General features: G+C 52.5%; 1 protein-coding gene across 1 annotated transcript in view; it reads left to right on the top strand.

The window, feature by feature from the left end:
* Nucleotides 1-18,149, top strand: part of LOC144169874 (uncharacterized) — a 70,554-nt gene extending 52,405 nt beyond the window's left edge. The window contains exons 7-11 of the mRNA XM_077699282.1: nt 6,780-6,949; nt 12,336-12,481; nt 13,198-13,281; nt 13,694-13,835; nt 14,456-18,149. Of these exons, the coding sequence (XP_077555408.1) occupies nt 6,780-6,949; nt 12,336-12,481; nt 13,198-13,281; nt 13,694-13,835; nt 14,456-14,744 (831 nt within the window). The 3' untranslated portion in view covers nt 14,745-18,149. The remainder of the gene's footprint in view (nt 1-6,779; nt 6,950-12,335; nt 12,482-13,197; nt 13,282-13,693; nt 13,836-14,455) is intronic.
* Nucleotides 18,150-18,419: the final 270 nt, after the last annotated feature.

Here is an 18,419-nt window from a genome sequence, read left to right on the forward strand (position 1 = left end):
CACGGAGATGTGCCTTCTTGGTGCGGGTACTTTGTCTGCGCGGCCCCCGCCTGTCTCCACGGAGGAGTAAACTGAAACCGGTCTGGGGGCCTCTTCCATCGCTAATTGGGCGAAATTGCCGACCCTGCTCTCTGCGGGCGCTCGTGTGCGCCCCTGCGGCCAGCTGTAGCGCGGGGAATGCCGCCTTTAGCTCTGGCCAGAGGGGGGGAGCCCTGGCTATTCCTAATCGCCGCGCCGCCGCTGATGTCCTGCTCCCCCCCCCCTGTCCACTGCTGATCCCCGAAGGGGCTTCGCACGTAGGCTCGGTCGGCACCGCTGTGACGTAATAGGAGCCTGGTTACACACCGGTTAGAGCAAATAGAAGGATTAGTCGCTTGCGGGGTGACATTTGGCCAGTTTGCGACGTAGGCCGTGGCATAGTTGCTGCTGTCATCCTCATCATCGGCAGTTTGTGCAAAGTGGGACAAGGGCTTCTGATAATAGACTTAAATTTCGTGGGGCGTGCTTCTTTCTCCGTTGTGGTGCTGTGTTTAAGACAAGTGCCGGCTACCGTTAGCCTTCGTATTGGCCCCCCGTATTGTATTTCGTGTTGGTCCCGCGATTGCCTGCGGTGAATTCCTTGCATTTATTTAGCTGTTACGGCGGGTCGTTTTGTCATCGCCTATAACATTCACTTACCCCTTCGAAACTGCGCAAAGAAAGCTCGTGTCCGTGAATACAGGGTTGCCGCAAAGCGTAGCGGCGCGATTGTACTGCGCGCTATCGGTCGTCACTCGCATGGTTTTCCCCTTCGTATTCATTATCATTAAGCGGTGCCGCCGACTCTGATAAAGACGACGCGGCCGCGATAATTCATGTAAAGCACTCTCTCTGGGACGCGGGGAAACGGTGCGTCAGAGCTATCGGGGGCGAGGCTGACTCAGTCCCCCTACGCGGTCACTAAACGGGGAGTCCGATTTCGCCCGCTCGGGACGAGCGACGACACAACGGGGGCCGGGATGACGAACCTTGCCCCGACCGGCGGCGACGTGCGGCTAACCGCTGCGTTGCGGAAGGATATCCAGTTGCGCCGGGTGACGCGGCACCGACGCACCAAACACCCTGGGCGCGGGGGTAATATCGCAGCGGGTATAAAAGCACCGCGCCAGAACCCCCAGTTAAAGGATGAAGAGGAGCCTGATCCGAGAGAAGGGCAGAATAAATTCATTTATTTAAAACGGCGGCCATCTGTCGATCTGGCGGCAGGTCAGTCTCCCAACAACCAGGCTCTCGTTAGACTCGAAACTGACACCGAAAAACGAAAGCGAGAAAGGCGATTCGCTGGTCCACGTTTTGTGGCCCTTTCGCGGTCGCTTCGCTTGCGTGCCCTGCCTTTTGTCTTGCCGTTTGTTTTGGAGTCCAAATTAAGCTTCTGCTATATAGACCGAAGTCGAGGCGCTTTAGTTGGAGCGGAAACAAGGCACGACTGCGCGTAACATCGAGCTTCAGGGAACCTGAGGGTGCTTCGTACCTGCATACTTGATCTTCGAAGGTGTGCCCTTCGGATGGGAACTCCGCGGTATAGAAGACGGACGCAACGAGAAATAGCCCCTGATTGAGGACGACATGTTGGAAGTAAAATCATCGTGCTGAGAGCGTGTCGCCGTTTCTTATTGACCTCTTCGCCCGCCGCGCTTTAAGCTTACGGCAGAACCCTCCCTAGCGCTCATGCCGCCTTCACCCGGGCCGCTCTTGTATTCCGCCTCTCCGCATAAAATCCGGCGTCCATCTCTTCGCTGCACCGCTGTCTGACATCGAGGTCGTCTTCTAGGTCCCCGACGAAGGCGTTCGCGGGGCTGTCGGAAGTGCCTTCAAGCCGCGCCGCCGTGACGAACGATCGCCGTGCAAGCCGCGAGAAGACCGCGTCGCTGGGAGCGCACCAGCTCGGTGAAGACGCGCGCGCTGGCGAGCTATGCAGACGGTAGAAAAGAAAAAAAAAAAAAAAAAAGACGTGTTGCGTGTAAAAAATGTACAAACGGAAAAACGGAGTTATCCGCCCTCGCGACTGCAGCGGCGCGCGAGGCACTCGCGTATATATTCAGGCGGCGGGCGCGCGTTCAATCGACAGGTGCGCGCGGCGTGATTTCTCGTGCATTTTCATTTCCTGTTTTCTTTTTCCTCCTCGCTCGTTGCACCTTCCGTTCGCTCGTCGTGGACGGCCGCTGTATTATTCAGCTGTCCGCCTTCGGCCCTGGCGGCAGCGCCGCTTGTTCGTTCGGCAGTCGCGCGCGTGGCGAAACAGCGCCGGCTCGCCGCGTGCCTATTTTCTGCACCCGCCGAGCCCTCGCATGCCGACTCCGCTGCTCGCTGATCTAGCCTTCGGAGTCGGCCGCTCCAGTAGCTGGAGGGAAGCACCGCTGCGTTCTGTTCGCGTGCGCACCCGTGCTCTTTGTATTGAACTGCCGCCGCCGCACGCGCGGCTGGAGACAGCCGTGATTGCTACAGGCCGATCGAACCGCGGCGTTCCTTTTGTTCGTCGTGTTTTTTTTTTTTTTGTTTTTTTTTTCGCGCGAGAGGACTTGATTTTTATTCCGCCCTAAATTCACCGCTGCTCAGAAACTGAAACGTTTCCTGGGGGCTGGGGCCTGCCGGCATTTCTCTGCGTGTATTTTCGGCACGTCGGAAGTTACGTGGAACATCATAAAGACGGGCTACGTACTCCCTAGAGCAGAAGTTTACGGACCACGAAAGCAGAAATTTTGAGTTATTCCTCTGCCGCACGGCAGCACGAAGTACAATGTCCGGTAGTTTTCATTAGTCCTGTGCTTATACAGTACAATGTGCGGTAGTTTTCATTAGTCCTGTGCTTATACAACATCTCGAGTGCATTCGACATTTTGTCGGGCTGCTATAGGAAGAGAAATAGCCTAAACTTGCCATTTTCATAGGTGAGCTACGAATAGGAAGCCCCTCCGTTTTGGTTAACTACCTGATGGCGCTTTTCCAGCCGCATCTTTGGCGTTTGGCAGTGAGTGCTAGCTCAGCCCAGGTTGAGTGTGCTCAACCCGATGCCCGCTCCCCGCTCCCCGCAATCCCGCGGCGTAGGCACGAGTGACCCTACGCAGCGAGGCTTGCGCAACGGGCGGGCACGCCAACGCAATCAAACGGCTCGGACGTGCGGGGGCGGCTTATAGCGGTACGACGGCCTCCTGCGAGGCCGGAGCTTGGCGCGGCTCGCGCGCACGGAGGCTTCGGGCGTAGACGACAGCTGGCGGCGGCGGCGGCCGTGGTTGCGCGGCACGCTTCTTCTGGGAAGCTCGTTCGCCGAGGCCAAGTGTGGGGCCGGCGCCGTCTCTCAGCGGTGGCCCCTACGCGCTGGCGGAAGACGCGCCCGAAATAAAGCCGACGCCAAGCGCTCGCGCAACGCCTTGCGAAAGCCGAGGAGGCCCCGGGAGGACGACGAAAGAGCGGCAGCTGCTGCTTCTGCGTCGTCCCAGCAAACGCGACGGACCGAGAAAAACAAAAGGAATGCGCGCTTTCGCTTCGCTTGCACGCACGCGTCGCTTAGCGCGCAAGCGCTGATCTCCTCCGGCCTCGTGGAGTCACCCACCGCGCAGGAGGCGCTCATCGGACACCGCGGGCCGAGTAGGCGGCGCGCGACAGCGCCGGACGACGCGGCAAGGCTATGTTATAGCTGCCGCCTCTGTTTACTGCGTCCGTCACGGAGGCCGCGAGCCTGCCGAGACTCGCAGGGAGAGCCTTGACACGGAAACGCGCGCTAAGTTGCCACCGGCTTGTGCGTCTTTTGGAGGCCTTTCCGCGAAAGGAAAAGCCCAACTGTCGGCTACTTCATGGGCGGCTCTGTTCTACCGCCTCAGTCAGGGATGCCGTTTTCTACGGTAGCCGATGCCCGTGCGTGCCTGGCAGCACGGTAGTCGTAGCCGCGATCGTTTTGCGGGGCATTTTTTTACGCATTCTTTTCCTACCCTGTGAGGCTTGTTGGGCGGCGACGAAGAATGGCATGAAGCACGCTCGTGCGCTCCTCGCCGTTCGGAGGAAGAGGGAGGGTGGCATTGGTACGACCTATCCCCCGGTTTCGCACGGCTTATGTCGCGAAACTTTGTTGCTCGCACGTGGCGCTAAAAGCTTCGAGCATTGATTTGTGCGTGTCTGTAGGGACGGACCCTCTGTGGTTCAAATCAAGGTCATTTTCTGTCTGTCGTTCAGTTTCGCGATGAAGAACGGGCGCAGAGGCGCTGTTGGAGGGGTGGGGGGAGGGGGGCAAACATCATCATTCCCATTCGTCCCTCTAGCGGACGTATTACGTACTACAGAAAAAACATCGCCTGAACAAACTGTTCAACGAACACGGAGTTCACCTAATCGATTAGTCTTTGTTGCGGTAACTTTCTGTCTTCACAAACCAGGTGAAAAGCGCTCCATTATCCGTATTCCTATATGAATCGCAGTGCCATCAAAGTGATCACTACCCGATAAATGGTGCAGCCAGTGCAGTAAATATGATCAAATTGTTGGGAGCAAAACCGATGCTAAAAATCTCAGCGGTCTAGCTTCTTGTGTTGGGCGCATGCGCCCAAGAACATATCGTAGCGTGTGCGAAGTACTTCTGTAATGCCTGTAATGCTCCCAGCGTTCGCTTCAAGTGCTTGAGGTTCATTTTATTTCTCCACCTGAAGTCCGCCCTAGAGTCACTAAATGTCCGCCCCACTGATTTCTCCCTGTAGCTTTGCTCAACACATGGAAAAGCGTCGTCCATCCGCCTCAAGATCTAGAGCGTCAACTGCGTGCGTTCCTTTCGTGCTCTTGTTGCGGGGACCCGAGCGATGAGAGGCTTGCAGCGGCACAAGCAGCTCCCCGCGGAGACGACAGCGGCGGCGCGGAAGGCACGCAGTAGCCGGGAACAGCAGCACTAAAGTAGCGGCGGCAGCACCATTGGCGGCAGGCCGCTGTTGCGGGGGAAATGAGGTCGTTTGGAGGAGCTCGCCCGCTCGGTCAGCTTCCGACGGGAGGGTGTGTCGCTTTTCGGGTCTTCCCCCGCTGCGTCGTCGCGGATAGCGGCGTCTCGCTTTTGGATGCCTCTCGCCTGCGCCGCTGATTGCGGGCCCGGCTGATTGCCTCCGGCTACGCTGGCGCCGAAATCGCGCGAGTGCCGCCCTTGCCGGTCGCTCGTTCGTCGGGCGGGGCCGAGGTTGCTGTTTCCCGCGCGACTACCTAACCGGCGCCGTCGTGGTCGCCGAGCGCTCTGTTGTTTGCCCCGCTACTGCGCTCGCTATTTTGCGCTTGTGGGAGAGGCAGGGCGCGTTGCGCGATCGCGATTTTCAAAGGCTGAGGGTCTCTGTGTTTTATTTTTTTCTTTTCCGGCGGGTTTTGACCTGCTTGCATTGCACAGCCTGCGCAGGGAGTTCCGAGTTGGGCATTGTGTTTTAGCGCGTGGCTTATTCCGCGTTCTGGTACAAGCGGAGTTTAACCATTCGGTTTGTTTCGAGGACCCACGCTTAAAAAGAAAAATAGCGTTCACAAAACATGCCTCGAAATTTCACCCGATTTACGTGGTTAATTTTGTACGATGTGCGCACCCGCCCTGGTTGCTCATTGGCTGAGACATGGTGCAGGTTAGATTTCTGGCGGCGGCGGCTTTCTGTAATCCACATTTCAGCGCGCGTCAAATCTCCAGTAGTATGAATTATTCCGCAGACCTGCACTATGGCGCTTCTCACACCATAGCTGTTGCTTCGAGGCATTAGACTCCATTTCGATTTTTGCATTGGAGGATTAACTTTTCCTGTCATGCGAGAAAGTCAGGTTTCTGTGGGATACACTTCATAGCTCGGCTAAAATACCATCAAAATGTCCCTGCCGGCGACATACCTTTCACCGCTGCGGGACCAAATGTCACTAGTCTGCCCCATCGACGTGAACACAGTCTTTTATCGCATTTCTCTCGAAGTGCATACTGCTCGAACTGTCTTGAAATACCGTTGCAGACGGATCAAAGTGAAGTTTTCTTTCAAGGTATGTTCGTCTGCGTGGTTACCGTCTCGTGCGTCTTTTAAGAATTCAAAGCAGCGTTGTCACAATAGAAGGTTAAATGGCTGTGGAATTCGCAGAAGAGTACGTTTACCGTCTCGCTATTAGGTAAAAAATAGTTTCAGGACGATTAACACTTGAAGTCAGAAATAACGATGCAGAAAGCAATTACGCTGATTTGCTGCGATTTTTTCGCTCTGTCCAGCTAGCCTTTCTTATCACGGAGCAACTTCTCTTTCTCGCTCGGCTAAATTAATATCAGACACCCGTTGTCAGCATGACGAAATATCTGCCACGCCGCGTGTCTGATCTCGCATGCCAGAAGCAAAATCTCTTTGAAGTACCCGACAATCCGACAACGTTGTTCATTCGGCTGTGATGATGTGCGCACTCGGTTGTCATTGTTTCCGGGTTTTCTGGGGGGCAGTAGACATGACATGGAAGGGAGGAAAGAAGAAAAAAAAAAAATCGGCTCTCCGAATCTCGGCTGCGAGTCTAATCGACCCCCAAGTTGCACAGCTCCGGAAGTAATTCTTACTTTTCTTCGCGAGCCCCATTCGTGTAGCACACAATCGTCGCAGCCCTAATGCCCGCGCAAAGCGGCGCGCTGGCTGATGGCCGTTTCTCACGAAAGTGCGCTTTCCCGTCACGCTTGATTGGTCGCAGTGATTTTCTCCGCACGCGCGCCGCGCCGACGGAGGCCTGACCGACATTTCTTTCTCCTTCTTTTCCCCGTTTTGCGATTGACGCAGGACTTGGCCTGGTGTTGCCTCGAGTCCCACGAGGGCGGCTCTGTCGAGTCGTGTGACCTTAGCGGCCAGACGCCGCTGCACGAAGCCGCCTTGCGCGGACACCTACGCGTCGGACGCGCTCTGCTCCAATGCGGCGCCGACCCGAACGCCTGCGCCCACAACGGAAGACGGTCAGTACCCAGCGATGTCACCACCTTTTTCTAGAGGACAGGGAGGGGACAGGGGAAGCGGCAGAGAGGGCAAGCGCAAGCAATTGTTCCTCAGGTGTTTGGTTAATTATAAGAACTAAAGTGCCTACAAGTGCGGCGTCGTCACCGTGGTGCATTTGCCGCTTAGTTTTTGTATCAGCCAATCCCCGTTCGCTCCGTAAAATTACTCCGAACTTCCGGCTATTTGAGCGCTTATACCGTTTCGTGGCTCGCAATATCCGATGTAAGTCGCACCCCGCGGTTTGTTCGCGCCTACGCCAATTAAAATTACTCCCCTAACACAGCGGCCTTTTCTCCGTACCGGACGCTTCAAATTCCGGTACCACCGTCGGCGGCTGCTACGTTCTTCCGGTGTCTCCGTCGTCATCGCCTCCGCTTCGAGTAGAAAATACGAACAGAGCAGCTCGCTCCGCCTCCGCATCGGCGGATGGTGAGGTGTTTTTCCTCCTTTTTTTTTTTTTTTTTTTTCGCTGCAGGGCGCCCTATCAAAAGCGTTTAAATCGGGAAGGTAGTGGACAGCATCATCACATGGGTGGCAGACGTTTACGCCTTTCTAACCGCAGAAATCTTTAAACCTTCTTGCGGTTTTTCAGATCCTTGGGCGCCTTGTGGGAGAGCAAAACTAGGGCCGTGCGGGGCTCCCTTTTATGTCAAGGGTGTTGCACTTTACTGCACCGCTTTTCTTTCTTTTTTTCTCTCCGCTCTATCTCGGTTCCCCTCGGAACCCGAGCCTCTTCAGCACGTGCGGGGGCAACGCTTGGGGCGGCGGACAGCCGCCGGTTGCGTGTCGGGGAAAGCGAGGCTACGACAGGAAGTTTGCCGCAGCCGGCGCGTAAACACCGGCCTTCGCTCGAGGCTGTCTCAGCTCTTGCAACGCTGCTGCTGCTGCTTCGCGCCGCCGCTCGACGTAATCCCACACCTGCGCGGAAAAGGCGCGGTGCAGCCCGCTGGCGGAGCGACGCGACGGGGCTTCGTCGGCGCAGGAGTAAAAAGAAAGCAAAGAAAAAGACGGCTTTGCAAGGCGGCGCGGAAAAATAAACGTACCGAACGAAACGCGCGTTGTGGTCCCGCTTTTTCGAAGCTTTCGGTTAGGAAAGTTTTTACAACTAGCAGCTGGTTGGTGATAGTGCGGGCGTGCGGGCTTTTTTGACGTGTGTGCTGTCTGTTTGAAGGTAGTGTTAAATTTGGTATTATTGTTATTGAGAGTCATCAGACTTCTCTAATATACCTGTCATTCTGTGGCCGCAACATAACAGTTACTGAATTGTGAATTTTTCCCGCTGTTTACTCGTTCCCGCCAGGGCGGCCGAGCTACAGAACAAAAAAACAAGGCCATCGTAAAGTTTTGCAGAAACGGCTCAATCCTCTGCTCGCGGGCTTAGGTCCCTCTCAACGAAACCGCCAGATTAACTCACCTAAAATTCAGGTAGGAATATTGGTAACTTACACTGTGAAAAGGAGAATTAAGTAGTTTTTAGAGTTATACACGGCCGAAGTTACATTTTTTACAACCTCAGTGGTAGGCGACACGCGACTTCGTGACGTCTGAGTCCGGGCCCGCAGAGCAGGTTGTGGCGGCAGCGGAATGACCCCGTCGGGCTTTAGCCGTCCGAGAGGCAGATGTCGCGTAGATAGGCGCTTAGTGCGACCCGGCCGGACGTGACTTCTATCGCGGCTCGCAGATAGCGCTCGGCGCCGCGCTGGCCCGACCTACGCGCAGGCAAAGCCTCTGAAATACGAGTTTGTCGAGACAGCTCGCCCTCTGCATAGCTGTGTGCGCTGGGTTAGCTGAGCTGTAAAAGGCCCGCCTGCAACGACGCCGTGCGCGTGTTTGCGAGCGGCACGGGTCATCCCGGCCTCAAAGAGCTTCAGCAAACGTTGGCTTCAGCCCTCCCTTCCTCATCCGAATTCGCTTTCTCTGTTATCCGCTACGACCCTGAAAAAAAAAAAAAAAAAAAAAAAAATTCTAGCATACGGGGCGCTGTGTTGCATGATTGGCTCAAAGCAACAGCAACGGTGCCACGTCTCCACCCTGCGCCACTCCCGAAGAGCGCGGCTGCGTAACAGCAGAGCTGCGCCACGTGCCCGTCCGGCGCTTAGCGGAGCTGGCTGACCCGCGAGAGAGCGAACGCAAGTGCACGGCTTTTCCGAATGAAATGGTAGAGGAGGGAGGTGGGGGAGCAGCTCTGGCAGCGGCGGCGGGCGCACGTCTCGCCGATAATTACGGCGCCCTTCGCACGGAGCAAACAACGCGGAAAGCTGCGCTGCCTCTGGGGCCCCAGCTTCGCTCCCGTGGAGCCGGAGAGCGCCGGGCGGGCAGGGCTGCCGGAGTAGCGCTATGGTTACGACGGGTCGCGCCATCTGTTATTGATTTTGCCAACCAATTCTCCTACCGCGCTTCCAAACGTGAAAGCCCCTGCTCGTTATTTTTCGTATTTTGCCCCTTCTTTCGTTTCTTATTGTGCTCTGTTTGGCGCAAGGCAGCTTTCGCTTGGGTTGGCCCCCCTCTTCCTTCTCGAAGGCATGCTCGGAGGCGCCCGTACCTCGGGGCATGCCTGTTCTCGGGTCTCGGGATTGCCAGCGAGGGAGTACGTGAGGGAGGAGGCGGCGCCCGCTTTATCGGCGCGACTCGCCCCAACGACTGCGCAGCGTCGGCCTCCGTTCGCTGGCGCAATGGATCTTTTTTCCCCCGTTTTATCTTGTTCTTTTTTTTTTAATATTCTCTCACTCTTTCTCCTCGCTCTGCCGACCTGTCTCCTCCCTCAAGCATGGAGCGCTTTTTTCTTCGTGGGAATTCCCCGCTTCGTTCGTTCCGCGGGGTGCCCGCAGCCGCCTCCGTTCCATCTTCGCCGGCCGCGCCGGGGCAGCGTTTAGTTTACACCTTTTTTTCCGCCTTCTCTTTTCTTTTTTTAGTTGGAGCCTCCTCCGGTCGTAAAAAATCGCGCTCGCCGGCTCGCCTGGCGCGGCGGGAGTTGCGGAATCGCTCGCTCTCTGCTATCCGCGCGCGAGATAGGCTTTGCGAATCGCCGCCGCTGCCGATGACGGCGGCGCGCGCTGGGGCGTTCTGCCGCCAGCCGCCGGGTGCCCATGATTCATCGGTGCGGACCTCGTTTGTCGCTCCCGCGTTCCTCGGTCGAGTCGCGGGCCTCGTCGGGGCAGTAGTCTGGTTTGCGGCGCGGTTCGAAGATTACGCACTGAAAAATATTCGGTTGGATGTTTAATTTTTAATGGGGATTTGCTAATTCGGTGCGGATGTGGGCGGCGCTTCTACACACTGGTTGCGGGCGGCTTTGCTTTCCCGCTGTCTTATAAACTCACCGATACGAAAGAACTACGGCAACTTACCGGCAATTTGGCCACGAATGTTCCCCCGCGGTACAGTGTAATTCACAAATGCAAGGAGGTGGGTTAATTTCTCTAATGTCGGGGGCGTTTTGAAAGCGGGGATGGACGAGGTACACAAAATGGGAGTGCTGTGCATAGTGAGATTTTCAAACAAAAGTGTTCGTTCGCCTTTCTTGTGTGATTAATATGTTGTTGTAGACGTGCATCTGGTTTTCTACGCTCGACGTTGCCGTGAGAACAATGCTGCCGCCGCTTCTGAACGTATTTCTTTTGGTGCAGACAAAAAAGAAAACACAGTGAGGCCCTAATGAACTTGTGATCGCCGGCTCTTGTCGGTCGCTGTTCGGTTAGCATAGAACAACGACTTATTCCTTCACTGCTTGTAATTCTTTTTGCGCGGGTTCTGGACATTCCTTGTCATTCCTTGTCATTCGGAGAAGGCCTGCGGTGTAAGCGTTCTTTCTGTAAAATTCACAGCTGATCTCTCGTGCACTAACGTGCTCCCATACCAGATGCGCTGCTAATGGCTAAACGGAAAAAAAAAAATTATCCCCAACTTTGTCCCGTTCGAGAACTGTCTGATCTATGCTTTCGAGCTCATTTATGCTTCGTTAATATTGTTCTTCCCAAAGAGCACTTGAGTGATTTTTACAAACACAAACGCACTTGGGGTGAAGTCACATCGAGCAATCGTACGCATCTCGCTTTAAAAAAAAAAAAAAAAAACTTCTGCGCCTCAATCGAGATTAGTTGGCACGCTAAGCTAAAACCCTCTACGACTACGGCGGCGGCAATCCTCTCGCGTTTAACTGTCGGTCCGCGCTGGCGTAGACGTATTTTCGTTCGCCCTAGCGTCACTAAATAAGCAAAGCCTTTATTTAGTGACGCTAGTTCGCCCTATGAATCTCTCCTTTACCCCGCCCTGCCCGGCGACCTGGGGGGCTCAACGGAGCCATCGACAGGCAGAGAACAAAGCGCCGTTTCTTATAGCGTCGCAACGTTTATGAATGTCCCACCTGCCGCCATTCTCCCGAGATCTTCCATTTCCTCTTGTCTTTTCAACCACTTGTTGTCTCTGTTGCTCCGACTCTCCATTTTCTGTCCGTTCTCTCTCCGTCCCCCGAGTCTTCCTTCGACGATACCAGCGTTACGGCTTGGTGTTAAGCGGAGCCCACACCCTCTCCCACTCGCTTACACGTCGCCGCTTGGCCCCGACACAAAAGCGAAATAGCGAAAGGCCGCGCGTCGACCGCCTATGCACAAAGACGTCCCGCGCAGCAACGCCAAAAAGTGCGCCGCGCGTTGCGCTGTTATCGAGAAAGATGTGCGTGGCTCGCCTTTTGTTTGTTGTGCCAGGGTGGCGTGACCGACTGACGCGCACGGCCAGCGTGTGCTATGCGCGTTGGCGTCGGCGCCGCCGCTCGATGATGAGTCTGGGGCACGGTCAGGAGGCTCGGTTTTTGTTTTTTCTCCTTCTCTTTCCGCTCTTGTTATTATGGGACTTGGGGTCGTTTCTTTTGCTCATCACTTTTTGTGAACCCGCCATCGCGCTGGCGATTTTTTTTTTACGTGAAAGTAACAGACGTTCATGAAAACGTCCGTCTGTTCGCTGCCGTATTAACTGCCCGCATGACAAAAAATGGTCTGCATAATCGAAATTGTCGTGCAACATAGGAAGCTAAATAATCGTTCGCTTTCAAAAAAAAAAATTACTGCACAATTTTCGTCTAGTAAAGGACGAAAGCGTGAGCCGCGCGTTAAAATGAAGCCCGTGTGCGCCTGCGTTATTATGTTGCACCCGGGGCTGACTTTCTTTTGCCTCACACGTTTGTGACAGAGATCCTTTCTGGTGCTCTGGTTCTTAGATCAAGCTTTGACCTTGTGATCTCTTCCCGTTCTCGAATGTGATAGCACAGTGCCCTGCGCTTGTGTTCTGTTTATTTGCATCTGCGTAAAACAACGTGCCCTAACGATCGCGCCCTTCCCTATGCTTCTTCTGCAGACCCCTGCACGACGCCGTGGAGAAGGGTCACGTGGAGATGGTGCGGCTGCTTCTGTCGTACGGCGCAGACGCCACGCTCACCACGGGCTCTGGGCTCGCCCCGCTCGAACTCGCCCGGTCGCCCATCATGGTGGAACTGCTGCGAGGTGGGCACCGTTTTAATGCTGCCCTTTACTTTTAGTGCGCAAACTCTAAGTGAGTGGAGCGCAAGAAATGTGTACGCCTACTCTGAGGCGTCCGCAAAAGCAAACGGATGCCTGAGAACTAATAATGATAGCGCGGTGGAAGTGAAAGGGGACGTGCGATTACAACGTGCGCCGCGAATGCGCAGTTTGGGTCTCCCCCGCGGGCTGGTTTGTGTGTATGTGTGCGGCCTCCGCGATCAGCAACGGCGCAAGAGAACGAGGCGTTGCAGCGATAGGAGAAAAATAGGCGAAAACAGTTTCATGCACACGCCTTAGAGGGAACAAGCAAGATTCACTTGAGCGTGCCTAGGGACACAACTCATTAAATGAGGCCTGCTTGCATTCCGAAGACAAATTTGCATTCGATCGTTCCTTAATTTTTGCTTGTTTGTTTCTTGTTCATGAACTAGTCGCCCTTCTCGGCGTCATTAACTAGTGCTCTTTGGCCAACAAATATGGCGCGCGAAATAGTACATTTAGTGCCTGTTTTCTTAAAAGGTTCTTCAGTATTGTGCTAAAATGAACACAGAAGGATGGCTGAATAGTTGGATAGGTACATAGGCTTTTTTTTTCGCTAGCTTCCAGGACATACTTTATTCTCATAAATTTACGAAACAGTATTTTTTGTATTTTCATTTTGGTGGCATTACACTCAACAATCCATATTATATTCATAGGTTTCCTCTCTGACATGGCCGGTGAAAGCATCGATGGGAGCCCAGTACTGCCCTGGCATTTTCCCGGCACAGCTTCATTCATGGGTAAGCCCTCTACACACAATCAGCTTGTTTTTCACAAAGCCTTACATGTGCTGGTATAGATCTTGCTAGCTGGATACGATGCTAAACGGTAGCTTTTGGCATTGCTTACATTTAGTTACAGCTATGGCTAATCGCAAGGTTTAGGGTTTTGCAGCTTAGATAAGCATATTGCTTCAGTGTAGCTTGGTCACCGGGTTAACGTTCTTGCTGATTGCCAGTAGCTTGCTGGGAATGTGTATTGCATATACAAGGTATATTGAATGCATAATGTGAATTGCGCACTCCCGGTAACTTCTTAAATTTAGATCGTGAAAAACTATGCGATGGAATATTTCCCTAAAAAAAATTTCAATAAGATGCGAATGCCGACCGGGAATCTCATGGTTGTGTGCTTTCTCGGTGTGGCTTGCAGATCCCAACGAAAACGGATTCGACATCCTCGCTGGTGCACCGGCTGAGGACTCCGGTGATGACATGCTTTTCCAAGTCAGTGAGTCGGCACAGATTGCTACGTACCGGCTCAGCCCTCACCTCATTGGGACTGCGGACCCAAGGTTAGTATTCGTGACTCTTGTGCTCCCTATTTAGCTTTTACATTTACTTTCGTTCAGATAAGTTTAAAGAGCTCACTTCAAACACGCCGAATAGAGCTGCTAATGCTGGCACCGCTGTTTCATACGTGTTAACTGGCCTACGTTTACAGCGCTCGTGTTTTCCTCTTGTCCTTCAAGTGCAGCACTATCCTGTATTTCTGCGTGTACATACCTGCTGCCTTTCAATGGCCATGACCTGTCTCTATACTTGAAGTCAACAAAGAGGAAGGTTGTACAGCTCCGCTACTGTGATAATTGCTGCTCGCCGCACTCTAACTTTATGGCTACTTGCCACACTGCTTCTAACGGTAACAGAGACCAGAGAACAGCAGAAAGCCATAGAGAGAGGGAAGTGCAACCCTCATGAGGGGAGCAGGCGACCTTTATAGCACAATAATGATAGTCTTCACGTTCGTCACCAGAACGGTGCTTGGAGCGTGTGCAGCACGGCGGTAGCTTACTTGATGTACTCGACGTGAGGACGTGTTTGTGCCTCTTCTCGTGCCTAGCACCACATATATGTACTTGTCCGCCTTGTTTCTCTTGTTCCAACTCTAACCAAATGTCTTTTTTTCTTCCAGCTGCTGCGAATGCGTGCGGCTCGATGACGTGCTCCAGCGCCTGCGCATCTCGGCTGATGAATTCCGACAGAGGTTCCCAGCTGTTGAGGTGCTCCTGCTGCCCGCGCACGAACTACGCACCAAGACCACCACTCCGTGGCTGGATGATGGGGCCTCATCTGTCACAGCCGCTGTGGAGCCCACGTCCATCTCGACCGAGGGGTCCTCACCTCAACCTGCTGTGCAGGCACTACGCTTCGATGCCACCGTGCGCAGCATCCTAGGCCTCCACAACACCGTCCTTCGGTGAACATTTACGCCGTTTCGCTGCTTTCTGCGTCCACTCCATCCCCCTGCCCACCCGTCCGATGTCAGCAAAATGCCAGACCAGACCTCATGTGTGCGTTATCTCGGGTAGAGGAAAACTTCGCACTGGCCATCATCCCTACAACCAACTGGCGCTGGCGCCAGGGACACTGTAGTTCCAACACCAATGACATGCAGCCACTGTGCGTGTGCTTCAATGGACCGTGTAAGCTTGACATTGCCTGCACTGCAAGTGTGGTTTCAACACCGTGGCGTAGTGCTGCTGACGCTGGACACAACATGCCTCGAGCCTACAACTGCACACGGTGTAACACCAAAGGTACTTCATTGTGCAGGACCATTCCAGGGGAGCTGGCGCACTGGATACCACAGGCTGCGCCGAGGGTTGGCCCACCGTGGCTCCACCGTGTGACGGTCATCTTGGTATCCGTCAGACGGGACAATTTGACTGCTCCCCTCATTGCGTCCGGTGTTGTTCCAGCCAACGGCCGACTGAAAAAACGTGTCATTAGGCCTGGCAACCGGCCAATAGCTCCTCAGCCGGCGGTGTCATGGTGTTGTCTTATCACATTGTCATCTCCCTTTTTCCTTTCATGTATTTCCACACCACCTCATCGGTTTTCAACTGTTTTCTCCTGTAAACGTCGCTCCGGCACTCCTTTGTTTTTGAGAACCAACCTGCGTTTTCGTTTCCCCATAACCGCAGAAAAGGGGCATTTTGGTGGGTTGCCCTCGCCTTTCCCTCAAGCGGGCAGTTACATTTGTTGGCGTGCCTCAGGCTCCTTGTTGTGCGCAGGCAGCACTGAACTCTCCTCAAATTTCCATCCGTGTGTCTGTCTGTACTTGCGCTGTCGATGTTCGTGCACATTGATTGTAAGTAACCTTGTGCCGCCGTAAACGTTGCATCATAAAGCCAGGCCATCCTAAACCGCCGCCATGTTGTACACCTACAAGTGCCACTCACCTTCCTTGCTTTAATGCCAGGACTGTGACTGTGTTGTCCGTCTGCTTCAATATAAATTTCTTTCCTCTTGTTTGTTTGCATGTTGCCTCAATCATTCGCACGTTTGAAGCCAGAACGCGAGTTGAGCTTGCGTTGTTTCATTTTGCGCAGACAAGACCCTTCCGTTCATTGCAATAGGTCAGCAACGTGTATGTTTCGTTTCGGTGAAATCATTTCCTTGCGTGCTTTGCTTATTTTTTTAAATGGCTTTTCAAGCATGTGTGAGTGAAATAGAGCCACACATGTTATTTGAAGCTGCCTGTGGGAAAAGAAAAAGCAATTTGTGTTTTAGTGAGGAGCTGATTAAGCAAAATATTTATCGCCATGGTGCGGTCCTTTAGTCGTCATATGGTCTCACCAGGCTGGCACGCTTTCTGAAAACTCTTTCTTGCACTTTGGAGCAAGTGAAATGTGTGCCATGGACAATGGAAAAAGAGGGCTAGAGATGTGGGGAGTATTTGCTAGAGCTTGTTACCGAGAAAAAGCAAGTCTCCCGGAATAAGTGTTTTTCTTTTTCTCCTTTTCTTTTTGCATGTGTGAACCCTATACATTAGGAATTCACCCCTGTTTCCTTTGGCTTCTGCACAGCTGCCTTCATTAACTTGTATTTGTCTGATATAGTATCAGCGCATTGTCTGCTAGAATGGAGCATTGATTCCTGTTCGGGTGTCCATAATGCAGTGGTATGCCCCCAATCGCCACCTGTTGCAACCAGCTGTATAATTCTGAGAATATTTGGAGCCTTGGGCTTTTTTTTATATATATATATGCCAAATGAAACTGCTTGGGAACTTCCGATGCTCATTTCTACTGTTTTAGACATTTTTCAAATGAGCAGTGCGTATCTAAATATTGTAAACTATTAGGGGTAGGTCAAAGCCTTCCTCTCAAAGGGAGATGGTTATCGATTTAGTTTGTCGCATAGATATTGATGCCTGTAACACACGAGAGGTATGTGGCAGGCGTAATGCCCACAGCTTGGTCATTTACAATACTCTGTTTCAATTACTTATTGGCGCTTGTCACTTGAAACTCTGGGAGCTGAAATACAAAAATGCAAGCAAGGCCCATTGGTCAGTCACAATGCCTCTTGCCGAGCAGTTTTGTGTAATTGTCCGGATAATAGAAATGGCTAGAAATCACTTTGTTCATTTTTTGCCCCCGTTCCTAATGCTGGTACCCAGTGCAGTTTACTTGTCTGTCGGTGCCGTGTATTCATGCCTGTCGTTAGTCTCGTAGTGGCATTGACAAAACAAAAAAGAGCTCGCACGTGAGCAAGATTAGTAACCCCCAGCGTGGCACTGCACAGCAGCAGCACACTGGCTGGTGAAAGTAATTTCATTGTAGCTCCGTGAAGCACCAACACTGTGTGCAAACGTCTGTTCATTGTCTAGGTGTGCTCCTACATCTCCTCGCTTGCCTGTTTTCATAAAGGGGCATGATTACCGCTGTAAACTTTCGCAGAGTGTCTTACAAAAAAAGTGTACTACTCCATCTAAACGCGATTGTCGTCGTTTCGGACCCTTAATCCATGTGCCTAGAAAGAAAGTTTCACTCTCAACATTTTGAAATCTTGTTCTATAAACGATGTTTCTCTGTGTGTGTGCTTCGGCGTGTTCTCCCTGAATAGCAGCAGCAGCAGTGTCGAGAATGACGTGGAACAGTTGCTGCGTATGAAACCACTTCTGTAGAAAACTTACCTGCCGTTGTTGACCAGAGTGACCTCTCGGTGTATAGTGTTCGCAGAGCCACGTGTGTGCTTGATTTCCCACAGTTCCATCTTTTGTATACTGCCCACGTCAGTGCGTGCTAAAAACGAAAAGGAAAAAAAAAATGTTTTACGACATGGCAAATGCACAATGCATGTTCAGACAGGAATGTAGTGGTGCACGCATAACTTTTCTGTATCCCTGGTTTCAAATGTGTGCTTTGTAACATTGCAAAAAGAAGCATCGCAATTGCATTGTACGTGTTGCTGAGGCATACGCAATTGGTAATTGTGCGCATGAACAACTTTAAAATGAACTAGTGACAGCCAATCATTTTTATTTACTGCCCTGCTAGCAGTCCTTATTTTGTGTGACAAAAAACAGAGCTTTTCTTGTGACACTTTTGAAATGCATTGGTTAAAGGGACATTATTTTTTTGACAGAACAGTATTCGTATGTCCTGGTGTTTTTTGGCAACACTACATGCTGAATAGCAAGGTGCACCATATAACGTGTCGCTTTGCTGTATTCTATGGCCCCGGGCCACGGTTTGAATTATCTCTGCAGTGCTAAACATTCAGAGCCACGTGCTGAACTATGAGCTGTTATATAGTCTGTGCCAAAATTGTATCCCCGCTTGCATTTGTTCTCTTTTTTTTTTTTTTTTTTTTTTTTTTTTGCAAACCAAAATATACCGAGGTTCTTGGGCACCCTTCTCAGAGGTTTGTGAATAGTCAGGCACGAACCGATACATTTCTTTTGTATTCTAGAAGAGATGCATAGAAAAATACCGACGAACCTAATTCTGCAATTTATTTCTTTTCCCCTCCTCCTGCTTTTTGCGCCAATTTCATGAGGGTTTTAGCGGTGCAGAGGTAGTTGCATTATGTAAGCAAGCGTGCTGAAATTGGATTGGATTGGCTAGTTGTTTTTTGCGATTGGTTTC

This window comes from Haemaphysalis longicornis, unplaced genomic scaffold, assembly GCF_048455015.1.
Source record: "Haemaphysalis longicornis isolate Haplotype H1 unplaced genomic scaffold, Haemaphysalis longicornis Haplotype H1 scaffold_2, whole genome shotgun sequence".
NCBI lineage: Eukaryota > Metazoa > Arthropoda > Arachnida > Ixodida > Ixodidae > Haemaphysalis > Haemaphysalis longicornis.